The following is a 13952-nucleotide window of genomic DNA, read 5'->3' as shown; positions in this document are numbered from 1 at the left end:
GATGGGAGGAGCAGTGAAATCCACATAGTATGACTATAGTAATCAAAAGCACTTAATTTGTTAGATTTTGTTCATTGTGGTTGATCATGTTGACAAGGATTGATGGATGTTCAAAATCCAAGTGCTGGTAAAAAGATATTTCTAATTTTAAAAAAAATCCTTTCTAATGTGCATAATTCTATTTAAAATACCTAATAATTAAAAATACTTGTTATGGATTTCCGATGAAGAACTGGGCCTTTTAATTTGTGACTTAATCTTTTATAGGCAGATCTGTTGTGTGATAAAGCTCTGAGTAAATGCTTTAATTACTTTAAGCCTATGAATTGTACTTCACTGACTCAGTGGCCATTTTTCATACATTTACCTTTCACCCCTGAACAAATACAATGAAGCCTCCACCATTTGATAGAATCTTCACGAGGGAGAAAGCTTTTTGAAAGTTGCACTTTGAAAAGCTCTTTAGTGCTTTCGTCCTGTCTGACATGGAACTTTCCAGCTTGAAGATTGCAGTCAGTATTATTTAAATTTGTAATAAAAACTCCATTCCATTCTTGGAGTTCCTCTGTCTCTGTTGCAATTACTTCAGTGATGAGATTTTCCACACGGTACCTCTGAGATGTCTGTCGTCTTTTCTGAACTGTTTTCCCTGCTCCTCCTGCACAGAGAAAAGAGTTCCCTAGTTCCCTTCCAGCCCACCAGCTTTGACATTCTGTGGATCATCCTTCAAAATTTCCACCACCTCCAACAAGATTCCAGGCACATCTTCCCCTCCTCTTTCACCATTCTGAAGGGACTGTTCTCTTTGCAACTCTCTGCTCACCAACCTCTCCCTTTCTAGCCACTTGCCCCTGAAACTACAATAGATGCATTGTCTCTCCTTTTACCTCTTCCCACCCTCCACGGACCCACATATTTCTTCCAGGTGAAGCACTGATTCACCAGTCATCCTATCTAGTATACTATGTTCACTGCTTACAATGTGGTCTCATCTACATTGAAAAAGCCAAAGTGCTTTGTGGAGCACAATCCACAGAGGTGATCCTGAGTTTCCTGATGCCTACTACTTTAATTCTTCATCCCACTCCCTACCATCTGCGACCTCCTGCACTGTTACAACAAGGCCCAATGCAAGCCTGAAGAACAGAACCTCATCTTCTGTTTAGGCAAGTTGCAGCCTTCTGGACTCTACAACTTTTTAGATAACAAGATTTCTCTGTCTATATTAGAATTGGCCATTCTAGCTAAGCTATTGGTTGAGAATTTTCTCTTTCTTTCTCTCTCTCCATTAGCACAGCCTGACTTGCTGGTATGTAAAGTTCCATTTTACAACTTCTACAGTTCTTTCTTTGTATTCTCACTCTCTAACTGTACTCATTTATTTAGTTTCTCGCTCTCTTGCTCTCCCCTCCCGCCTCCCCCTCTCCTCCTGCCTCCCCCTTACTCAGCTTATTCCTGTGGACTCTGGGAAACCTTGCCCTTGCCTTAGTAGGGATATTCCCATTATCCCCATAATCCTGTCCATCCCTCTCCACAACTTAAAATTAACTTACTCTCTCTTTCCCTGTTTTAATGAAGGGTCAAATTCTTAAACATGAATTTCTTTCCACGGATGCTGCCCTTCCTGTTGCATCTTCTGTTTCTGATTTCTAGCATCTGCAATTGATTTGGTTTTCATTATTTAAATTTGTTCTGAGCCTTACACAATTCCAGCACTGAAGAAACCAAACGACCATATTTGTAAGATGATTTGGAAGTTGATTGCCTTTCAGTTTCCATTGCTCATTATGGCACAATAGCAATTCTACTCCAGATTATATACATTAGCAATTAAATAAAGATTAAAACTATTTTTCTTAATGTTGTCTAAGCAATTCCTTGGCCCTTACTAGATCTTCCATTTCTCAACTTTAGGAACATCAGAATCCCCACCTGCTCATTGGGATGTGTCAGAAAAACTGATGTGCTGCTTGTCCTTAAATTAGCTCCCCTTGCCTTGTTTCTTAGTATGCATCCTCAGCTTTCAGGCACCAGATCACACTCCTCTTAAGCTATCAAGGATGAACATTTGGATGGCTAGTGCTGGTTGGTGTCTTTGTGGAGATTTCTTCAAATGACCTTCAACAGTTCCTCATTTCTGTTGTGCCCCATGCTTTGGGCCCACAACTTTCCCTTTGCCAGATGGCAAGAGAGCAGAGTTATTGTGATCCATTTGGTTTCATCTCAATTGACAATAAAGCAACTTTCCCCTCACCACTCCACTCCCAATATTTTTTATATTTGGTGACCAAAAAGGATTTGAACAAGGCACCATTGTATCTGATTCCCTGCTCAGTTTGCTCACAGCATTGCCCTGGAGATTATTTTTCAATTCCTAGGGTTTTTTTTTTGGGTAATCCCAGAGGATTGGCAACTCCTGTGATCACTTGTTTAAGTTTGCTGTGCTTTCTTTTGCCTTTTATATTTTTTTAAAATGTCTGTTCCTATACTCCCTACTCTTTTCCCCCTCGTTTGGTGTCCATCTTAGATTTTCGTTAAAAACCATATGCCTGCCTTTCTGTATGTAAAGGATGCCGGGGTAGTGCAAATTACTTATCAATGTACACTATGCACACTGGAGTTAGGAGTGTAGTTCACTGAGATTTAAGCACATTGTATGTGACACTTGAAAGATTGTTTCACAATTCATCGAAGTCCTGTTTCATGGTTACATTTTCAACTAAAAGAGAAATATTTGGTTGGATAGTTTTCCTGAGGTAAAATATACGTTATGCTGCTTGATATTAACAGACTTGTATTGCTTAATTATCTGTATTTGTTAGACTCCAATCAAGGATTTCCATTGTTTTAATGTGTAGTTTATCCATCATTTATGTCTGTTAGACCATGTCAACAACTCCTGCATATTTGTGAATGCAAGTATTCCTCTATTTGTTATTTTTTCCACTCTTTGGCCAGAATCTACATTACAAAAATGATTATTCCTGTACTCTGCAAACAATCTGTCTGATGTTTTAAAATTGGACCAGAAGATATATTATGCCATCAACCCTAAGGCAAGGGTCCTTTATGGTTCCCTTGATACTGGAAGATTATTCAACAAGATCCTTTGCTTTTCTGGAATGGAAGTATTCTCTGTTTCATTTGTAGGTTTTCCCCAAATCCATCGTTCAATTTTCCATACCTGATTCAATTGCATTTCCAGATATTTAGCTGACCTCAAGCCCATTTTGCAACCACTCTGAGCACTTAGTTGATCTTAAATAATTTCCCACGAGGAATGCAACATGAATTGTTGTACAATTCATATTTTATTAAACCTGCACAAAGAAGCTAACTCAAATTCTTTATAATCAGACTGATGATGTTCAGTTATATGTCATGGTATCCCTGGTTTTACCGACTGATGTTAGGGTGTGGAACAGTTTAGCTTACGCTTCATTCTAGACACATTTGAGCTGTGATATTGAAGAAACTGAAACCCTTTTGCAGCTATTTCTACAAAGACCCACTTCCTAATACAATCAAGAAGGTGGAGGTGAGATGTGGCTCCTCTGGTCCATTTTGGGTCTGTTCATTGCTAGGTTTCTGGAATAGATTTCCTTCCACTCCCCCTCCCCCTCCCCCTCCCCCCTCATATTCCTTCCTCCCCTGAACACACTTCATTGTATTGAGTGGGAAATTGTTAGAGAAGAAATGCCACTCTCTCCAGCACATCAGCTACTGGATGATTGGTTATCCATTTTATTCTCCTTCGAGGATAACTTCCACTAACTTTTGGTTTTGTTGTCCTGTCTGTAACATCCTGATAATTAAGCTAATAAACGTTGGTTAAAAAAGGCTACCCACAATGAATCCTGGAAACAGTTACCCACCCAATGATTTGTTTCACTTGCCTCAGCTGCCCTGATGGTAACTACCCAGCCGGCATTGATTCTGAATAAATCCCCTGTACTCTCCATAGCTTAAGAAAGGAGAAGGATTTTTTTATATAGGTAACTATAGGTAATCCAAACTCCCATATAAGAACAAAATGGTTTATTCAGTCCCCTGAACCTTTTCTACCATTCAGTGCCCAGTCTGTATCCTAGTTGCATCCATCTGCCTTGGCACCATGTCCTTGGTGAGCAGAGAAATATCAGTCTTGATTTAAAAATCATTGAATTATTTTAATCTTTTTGAAGGAGAGTGTAAATTATCCTTTGTGTGGAATATATGTTGCTAACTTTGCAGTCAAAAATGATACATCGGCAAACATCTACAGAACCATGTTGAAATGCTCATTGCACCATTCTTTTGCCTTCCATCTTTCTTAAGAACGGAAAGTCCCTGGAAATATGCTTGCATCATCTGTTTCCTCGTATATATATATCATGGCTTTTCTGTATATTGCAGTTTCCTTGTGCATTGAAACTTGCTTTGTGACTCTAACCTAGTCGTGGCTTAAATGTGTTTGCTTTTAAGTTGCTGTGTGGAAATGGTTTGAGCATCTAATCTGTATCACACTGCAACAGTTGTGCTGCATAAAGCAACATGAATATTTTGCTGAAATGCATTATTATATCAGTAAATCAGACCCTGGATACTCAACAGAAGTAGTTGTAATGGCATGTCAGCTGTACATCTGCCTTTTTCAAGGAATATTTCAGGTGCACGAAATGGTGTGACCTGCTGTGTGTAGAATTTCTACTTTTGAGACCCAATTCTAAATACTTTGACTACGTGTGTCCTTGTGTGTTGAATTTCATTTGGTTTGGCCAGATTAGAGTATTTTCCACACTGTTCAAACTTTCCGATCTCTATTGCACATAATTGAAAATGTTTGGAGTCTGTAGGCCACACTGAAGAGAATAGTATGAAGGTTGGAGTTTAACTTCGGAAAATAGAGAAAATTCAGTAGAAGAAAACATTTGTGTAGCCTGTTCATATTGTCCTTTTATTCCATTACAGGTATGTTTAATATGAACTGGAGAAGCAGTAGAAATGTTGTACTTCTGCATTATCTCAAGCCTCCTTCAGTGTGCCCAAATAATTATATAAAATTGGCTGTATTCAATTCAGCGTTTGTAGATTTCTATATACATGTATTAAACAATTTGTATTGAAGGAGCGGAGTGTTGATCCTCTTGTTGTTATTCTTATGCTTAAATTAACTGGATGATGGTTTAATCACAGGCAAAAGTAGAATAAACTGTCATCTTTTGTAGGTTGGTTCTCATCGGGATGAATCTGTCAGTCTCCATAGCAACCATTCGATCCTCCCCAATACAGTTCCCCCTTCAAGTGCAGAAATAAATAACCAGGCACAGGATAACTACAGAGGTATTTTTTATGGCAACATAATTCAAAATGGTGTTATTTTACTGCCTATGAACTCTGTAACTCCCCAAATAACTTGCAATTTATTATCAGAAAGTATTTTTACCTTAGGGTATGTGTATTTTTGCACAGGACTGTCAAGTTTACAAAGTCAGTCTACTGTCTTGGGTCCTGCAGAAGTCAAAACAGAAGAGAAAGACGAGAACACAAACGACTCCTTCTCATCCGAGGACAAGAGGTCGGATGACGAAGGATGTAAAAAAGATGTCAAGATGCCATCTAGAGGAAGGTCAAGGTAAGTCTATGATGTGCTTAATTACCTTTTGACAACAGTAGGTGTTGATCCTGGTTTCACCAGAATGTCTTGCATAATTGGCATTTACTGTAACCTAGTACTGTTTACTTACAGTCATCATGAAGAAGAGGACCTTAATCCTGAGCAAAAAGCAGAAAGAGAGCGTGATCGGAGAATGGCAAACAATGCCAGAGAGCGCCTCCGTGTGAGAGACATCAATGAAGCATTTAAAGAGCTTGGACGAATGTGTCAACTTCACTTAAAAAGTGAAAAACCCCAAACCAAACTACTTATTCTTCATCAGGCAGTTACCGTCATCCTTAACTTGGAACAACAAGTTCGAGGTCAGTAGGCCTTAGATTGACTACTGACATTCACTAACGGTAGCTTATTGTATGTTCATCAGCATTATCTGAGAGCTCTTTACATTTAAATTTAAATGTTCAGACTTGCCCAACACCTCATCTGTCTGCAGTTATGGATAACTAAATTATACCCAAAGTAAGTGGAATTTTAACTCCCATGCCCAGATTACCCCACACAGTTACCTTCCAGCAGTGACCATTGGACGATTGAGATAGGATAGGGCTGATAGTCAACTTCCCTGGCGCATCGAAGATGTGTTTGAGGGAAGGAACCAGAGGGCATATGATTCCTGTCAAACTATATCCCACATACAGGTGACCTCCCCCTCCCCCACATTAAGGCCACTCAGGTAATGAAAATTCACCCTTGCAGAATTCACAAGTCATTGCCAAAAAAATTGAGATACAGGATAAAATTTGCTCTCATGAAATTTATGTTGGGGGGCGGGGGGGGGGGGGGTTCAAAAGTAAATAAATGCAAATTTTTTTTCAACTTGTGTTTCTTAACGTGCACAGATAACACAGCTTTACATTACAGAAAATAGTGATTCGGACTGTTTGCTAGGAATATAACCTTCTGTAATGCAGGGGTCACCACTAATCTGGCAGTCTGGCAACAGCATTAATTACAAAATTGGAAGAGAGAAATTATTGTATAGATTGTTCCACAGCTCCAATGTCTCTACTAAAGTTTTGGATGTTGTTGAATCAGTAATGAATCAATAAATAAACTAAGCCTTCAAAAAATTTATATTTCATTACTGAAACAAAACTGGGATCTCTTTGTTAGAAAAGCATTTTTCTGGATCTGACATCCAGTTGAGATACCAGATGAGACAAACTTGGTCAGTGCCCAAGAATGAAATATTGCGCTAGTGACCATCAGTGTTCTGAGTTAACTTCTGGTTCTGTTCCTCTGGGCTTTATACTATGAGCTTTATTCCTGACCATTTGTCCCTGCTGCTGTTATTTTATTGCAGCATCTCTTTTATATTAGGTCCTTAATACTACCTGCTATTGACCTTGGTAATATGATACACTTTAAATTTCACACTCAACCTCTTGAGATAGGGGGCTGTCAGTTCAAGTCCCAACCAGAGACTTGACAAATCCTGTGCAGGCAATTCATGCAGGACCAAGGGGTTGCTACACTTGTCCAAGGGGCTGTCTTTCAGCTGAGACATCAAAACAAAATCCCATCTGTCCTCACAGATGGATGTAAAAAAAATTCTTTTGGCTTTTATTTCAAGTGAGAACTGGAGAGCTCTCTCATGCCTTAAAGATATTTTTCCTCAAAAATAAACGAAGGCACCACTAAAGCAGAATATATGGTCAGTAACCTATTGCTGTTTATGAAAATTTGCTGTAAGCAAATGGGCTGTTACATTTCCTGCATGACAACAGCGACTACACTTCAAAGGAGTGTTTGTTATGTATTGTTTTTCAGTATTAGGCAAAAAAGGTATAAAGGTGAGCATGTGGTGAGAAATGAGCCAAGATCTCACTGAATGCTGGTGCTGGCTTGAGAGGCTCACTGACCTGCTCCAGCTCCAGATTTCTAATTCATTCCACATAAATTAACTGAATAATCATGATAATTCCTCACATCGAAGACTCGGGATCAGTGAAGCCCAGATTTTGCAGGTTCTCTGGTCAGAACTGCAGGCATTTTACCCAGATTTAAGAATTTATCCCTCAGTAAAATAAGGGATTTGACAGATATAATGCTCAGGTGTGTTCAGTATGTGTTACTACACTGTGCACTTGGATTTTTATGCATCATTATCTTGTAACAACTGTGAATTATTTGACATCTATCAATTGATATCTATTTAGTCAGAATGTATTTATTCTTTTAAACATGCAGAGAGGAACTTGAACCCAAAAGCAGCCTGCCTTAAAAGGAGAGAAGAGGAGAAAGCATCTGCCGCATCGGCGGAGACACCAGCAGCACACCCTGCAGTTCACTCTGGACTCAGTGACACTACCAACCCTATGGGTCATATGTAAACTGCCAGGTACTATCCCAACAAAGCTTTAAAGCTAGCATACAACCCCAGATCACTTTTTCTCATTTTTGCAATCATTTTGCAATTAGTTAGTTGCATAACCTTGAAGAAAAGCATTGAAACTACAGAATCTCTCACTATATTTCTAAAGCTTATGCCAAGTAAAAATGACATATGCAACATTGTAAATATGGTGCCATCCTGCATTTCTCTAGTTTTAAATGTTTGCAGACACTAATCGAGGCACTTAAAATGTGCTTTATATTTTGCCCAGTGTTAGCAAAGGTATAGTGGTATAGCATTTAATTATATGGTATGCTCAATAAATTTAGGACTGGCCAAGGACTACAGCTTTCATCATTGTGGCCTTTGCATTAATCCTTATAGTAGTAGTGAGGTAAAGCAGTATATGAATGTCCTCTTACCAATCTGTGCAGAGTTACAACACTGAACTTGGCAAATGGGGCTGTTGCTTGACTCTATGGGTGTGCATTCACTAAATAAATTAGATGCATTATCCAGTATTTCAACTTCATGTGAATTTATAAATTCAACAATGGGTGGTTAATTAATGTATCCGTACAATCCTGTGAAAGATTCCATAAGTATATCTCAGGATATGTTCAGGTTTCTTTTCGTCCCTTCCCTTTCAAGCTTTTGTAAGTTTTAAAATTGAGATTCAGATTACCCTGAAAAAACTTGCATATGTAGCACCTTTGGTTTTCTCTGGACATAGGGAAGCTATGAAGTTCATATGGATGTGTGAAAGCCGGTGAAGTTTAGTTATAGAAGTATGGCCATCATTAGTGTTGCAAGTTGTATCCATAGAGCTGTTTAGTGAACAATCTGTGGCAGTGCTACAATTGTTTGATTTCAGTTCTAGATGGGGGGGGTGGGGATTCTCCATGTTCTGATGGAGAAATGTCATGGTTACAGAAGTATTCTTCCAGAAAATCAGGGTGAATGAAGTGCAAGCAATTGCAGAATATTGAATTAACAGTAGAATGCAGAGCGTTGGCATTTTAGTCTGTGTACAATGCAGTAATTTGGTTTGGAAAAATGTATGCATTTACAAAGCTCTATGTGTTTACTTATACTGAACTAATTCTGAAGGAAATAGTGAATGGAAATCTATGTGCAGCTCCAGTTTAAAATTTTAGTTGTATCAACAACTGGTAAAAGTTGAACAGTTTTTGTATGAAGGCTGTTTGAACAGTTTTTATATGAAGGCTGAACATGAAGCACAGTTATAAAGCTTTGAAGAGGTTTTCAAGAATCTAAGGATTGTTGAACATGAGTGATGTAAATTGAGCATACTTGGGGCTTAACTCCAGTGTTTGTTTATGGTCATAAGCAATGGCATTTTTCTTGGGTTTGATTGCAAGGTTACTGAATCTTTCTAACTTTTTTTCTTGCAGGTCAAAAGTCTGGATCGGTTTTGTAAAATAACAAATGAGTCATCTTTCCATACAAGGACCCAGCCAACTAACTTTCTTTCATAAAGCCACAGTTGGAAATCTTAACGCACTTGAAGCAGAAACCCAGAAGCAATCTCTTGATCAATATGGCATCACATTCAGCCCGCTGAAAACTTATTTGACCTGAATCTGAATTTTGGCCCACAGTACATATCAATCTGTTGCAAGCAGTATTGCTTCCACACAATCAGAGACTGTTGCAATTATCCCAATTTTGTGGAAGTTGCCTTGTGCCTAAACTTGTTGGTTGATGAAATGCATTTAAGACAAAAATTATTTATTGCTACTGAACTATAAGGTCTACTTTGAAAGGGAAATGTTAAAATCTGATTTTTCATTTTCAGCTGGGCTGATGCTAGTATCTGTTAAAGCTGTTCACATACAGAGAACAAAGCAGGAATGACCTCTAACCCCCCAGCATTCCCAGAACCTATTAGTGTCTTAAAAAAGGAGGGAAGTCTTCATTGTCTTCTCCATTCCTTTGGCCACACAAATAGCATTTTCCATATATCAGAAAATTCCTTGTTAGTGTGTTTATTTTTTTTTGTTCTCTGGCTATTTGAACAGTTGTGGTCATGATTTTTTTTTCCTAAATTATGTTCAATGCCTGTGTCATGAGCAGTTTGCTATAATAGCAGAATGTTTTTATTGAAAAAGGGCAGGTCTGATCATAGCATCACTTAGCTTGAAATAAGGTTAGCTTCCTTCATACTTTCAAGTAAATACCCATTCTTATCTGTTTTATTTGTAATTATACAAACTTTTAAGCTTCTAGGCTTCATAGTAAAACTTGTAACGTGAAGTGTAAATTAGAAAAATTCTAATTTTAGAATTGCTTTGTTTTTCAAGCATTTAATACTACATTTAGTATATGTGAAAGTGTTTGCTGTAATTAAACACAGATGCAAAACAAAGGTTTCAGGCTCTAAAAGTGTTGAGAGCTGATAAAATCCTTGGTTCACCAGGGCCAGTAGTGTTGACAATGAACAAAGTAGTGCTGTCAGCTTAATTAAAAAATCTGGAGGGAAAAAAAGAGCAACGGTCACCAGCTTTCTGAGACCATACTTTGTTTTTGATATCTCCTTATCTGCATGGCTAGTCAGTGGATAGAGATCCGGAGACTGATGCAGCCAGAAATGCAACTGCCCTGACCTTTGAAGCCATCATGACAAACTCATACGAGTTGTTTTAAACCACTTAGAATTTCTTTGCGTTTCCTCCTGGCTGGTCTCCATTTTTTTTTGTGTGGGTTCAAGTTCCTTAGCTTCCATGTAAACTGTCTTCCATTCAAAAGGAATATAGAAGAGAAAATATCTGACAAGGTTACTCACTGTTATCTGAATGTTGGCAATTGGTTCAACAGAATGAACAAATGCATTCCTTTGTTCCAGGCACTAAGGCAACCGAAGAGCAAAATTTGTACAAGTTGCCATGGTGGGCTAATAGGAATGTCAAACGCTTGCTTTTGAAGGATTCGCTGAGAATTAATTCTTTTTTTTGACAAATTATGTATGATTTTGTTGTTCTAATTGATTCATGTTGACTAATTCAAAACTAGTTAACACCTATTTTTCTGTATTTGTGGCCTTGTTCAATTCGTTGTTTATGAGCTAACAGTTGCTTAAAACGTGCTAAAGTGATCACGTGCCACGTTCTGGCCTTTTCTTCCAAGCCTGGTTCTAAGCTTTCTTTCCCGTCAGCTATAATAGATGCATTATGCCCAGAAGCTTTGCTTCAAAAAGAAAAAAAAAGAAACATTTGGCTTATTTTTCACTGTAGCTAGTCTTTTATACAATAATCTTGTAAGAAAATTTCTTGAATTCTAAATATTACTCTTTCTAGATTTTTGAAATCAAAAGTTTTCAGTAAAAAAAGTTTCTTACTTTATTTTACTATATTAGGTAGCAGAAGTGTAGGGTTATTTACCATAACCTGTCCATTAATATCAGAAAATAAAATAGCATCCTAAGAACATAGTAGGTTCTAGCTAAACTGTGTAGTACCTATGGAGTATTGTACAAGCTAAATGTCTGAGATAAGTTGCTTCACATCTTGTTCTCCAGTTTCCATTGTTGGTTGATGCAGATTTGTACCCGTGTCAAATTTAAGGTATTGTTGATGAACCTTTCTACGCAACAGCAAGAAGTAAAAGATTTCTGTCAGCGACAACAGAAACCACAATATGTATATATAACATTTATGTAGCAATAAATGTGCCATCTTTTTTAACAAGAGAAATGAGCTTTAATGTTTCTTTGTGAATGAATTTGTTAGAATGAGCGTTTTTTAAAGAAATCTTGGAATGAATTTGCCTCGTATCAGACATTACTAGCTGTAGGATTACTGGTGTGATCACTTGGCTACCAGTTTATCTTAAATGTTGTACTTGTTTTATGGATGAAACTGCAGGCTTGTTCTTTTCACTTGGGCCTTTTAAGAGAAGAATCTCTTCTGCTATTTATAAATCAGAATAATTTTAAATTCTGAGAAAATAGATCCTTTTGTGTGGTAAAATAGATCAAATTTTTTGGCAACTTCGAACATATTTTTGGAAAATTAGCAAACCAACCACAAAAGCTGAATTTAATAATTGTTCCAAATGGAAAAAAGTCAAAGCAGGAAAATACAGTTGAGGGAATTGTTTACTCCATCTCAGTTCAGTATCTGGCATAGGGAAGATTTTACTCTCTGAAAATAAATCTGCAGATGCTGGAAATCTGAAATTAAAACAAAATGCTGTAAAAATTCAGCAGGCCAGGAAGCATCTGCAGAAGGCGAAGACGTTAACACTTCGTGTCTGAGACCCTTCATCACAACTGAGAGAAACAAGCGTACCAGAAACGTGAACTGTTTCTCTTTCCACAGATGCTGTCTGACCTCGAGTTTTTCCAGATCTCACTTTCTCCTTGATACTCAGTTTTAAATAAGAAGGATGCTAGTCTCAGCCATTCTATTTGGAAGATCATTACTGTTGATCATGCTATGTGAAGGTGGTTTGACAGTAAGTGGGAAATAAGTTGTCAAGAGAGTACATAGGTCAATAAAGGAATTTTGGCTGGTTAAGTAAGAGAAAAGATTCCAATAGGAGTCTAATGTGAGGAATAAAAAAGCAGGATTTAGCAGAAGCTATCATTAAGGAAGAAATAGCGAGACATCTAAATAGAAGTAGTTCCATCAAGCACATACAGCATGGATTCCGAAAGGGCAGGTCCTGTTTGACAAATTTATTGGATTCTTTGAGGATGTAATGAGCGTAGTGGATAGAGGGGAACAGATGGACGTTGTATACTTAAATTTCCAGAAGGTGTTTGATAAGGTGCCGCATAAAAGACATCCATAAGGTGAGGATGCATGGAGTTGGGGGTAATGTATTAGCATGGATAGAGGAATGGTTAACAATAAAGGCAGAGAGTTGGGATAAATAGGTGTTTCTCTGGGCCTGCAACTGTTCACAATATACAGTAACGATTTGGAAGAGGGGACGGAGTGTAGCGTATCTAAATTTGCTGATGACAATAAATTGAGTGGAAAAGCAAACTGTGCAGAGTCTGCAGAGAGATATAGATAGATTAAGTGAGTGGGCAAGGGTCTGGCAGATGGGGTACAATGTTGGTAAATGTGAAGTCATCCAGATTGGAAGGAAAAATAGATCAAATTATTATTTAAATAGTGAAAGATCGCAGCATGCTGTTGTGCAGGGGGACTTGGGAGTGCTTTTCTATGAATCGCAAAGGGCTGGTTTGCAGGTGCAACAGGTTATCAGGACGACAAATGGAACGTTGGCCTTCATTGCTAGAGGGATTGAATTTAAGAGCAGGGAGGTTATGCTGCAACTGTACAGGGTACTGGTGAGGCCACACCTGGTGTACTGCGTGCAGTTCTGGTCTCCTTACTTGAGGAAGGATGTACTGGCTTTGGAGGTGGTGCAGAGGAGGTTCACCAGGTTGACTCCGGAGATGAGGGGGTTAGCCTTTGAGGAGAGATTGAGTCGCCTGGGACTATACTTGCTGGAATTCAGAAGAATGAGAGGGGATCTTAGAGAAACATAAAATTATGAAAGGGATAGATAAGATAGAGGCAGGAAGGTTGTTTCCACTGCTAGGTGAGACTAGAACCAGGGGACATGGCCTCAAGATTCAGGGGAGTAGATTTAGGACAGAAATGAGGAGAAATTGCTTTTCCCAGAGAGCAGTGAATCTGTGGAATTCTCTGCCCAGGGAAGCAGTAGATGCTACCTTACTCAATATATTTGACACAGATAAATTTTTGCATAGTGGAGGAATTAAGGGCTATGGGGAAAAGGCAGGTAGGTGGATCTGAGTCCACGGACAGATCAGCCATGATCTTATTGAATGGCGGAGCAGGCTCGATGGGCCAAATGGCCGCCTCCTGCTCCTAGTTCTTAAGTTCTAGAATATTATTTAAGTAATATAAGATTATTAAACGCTAGTATTCAAGGAGGTCAAGGTGTTCTCATTTAAGAGAC

General features: G+C 38.4%; 1 protein-coding gene across 12 annotated transcripts in view; it reads left to right on the top strand.

Moving 5' to 3' along the window:
• The window catches only part of tcf12 (transcription factor 12), a 244847-nt gene extending 233150 nt beyond the window's left edge, over positions 1–11697 (top strand). For all 12 annotated transcript variants that reach the window (XM_052040335.1, XM_052040333.1, XM_052040331.1 and 9 more), the window contains 5 exons: positions 5208–5322; positions 5452–5614; positions 5729–5958; positions 7847–7997; positions 9407–11697. In XM_052040335.1, the coding sequence (XP_051896295.1) occupies positions 5208–5322; positions 5452–5614; positions 5729–5958; positions 7847–7989 (651 nt within the window). In that variant the 3' untranslated portion in view covers positions 7990–7997; positions 9407–11697. The remainder of the gene's footprint in view (positions 1–5207; positions 5323–5451; positions 5615–5728; positions 5959–7846; positions 7998–9406) is intronic.
• The last annotated feature ends 2255 nt before the right edge of the window (positions 11698–13952 follow it).

The sequence above is a fragment of the Pristis pectinata genome, chromosome 28 (genome assembly GCF_009764475.1).
Source record: "Pristis pectinata isolate sPriPec2 chromosome 28, sPriPec2.1.pri, whole genome shotgun sequence".
NCBI lineage: Eukaryota > Metazoa > Chordata > Chondrichthyes > Rhinopristiformes > Pristidae > Pristis > Pristis pectinata.
The sequence above is the reverse complement of the archived record's forward strand: the minus strand, read 5'-3'. Positions and strand labels throughout refer to the sequence as shown.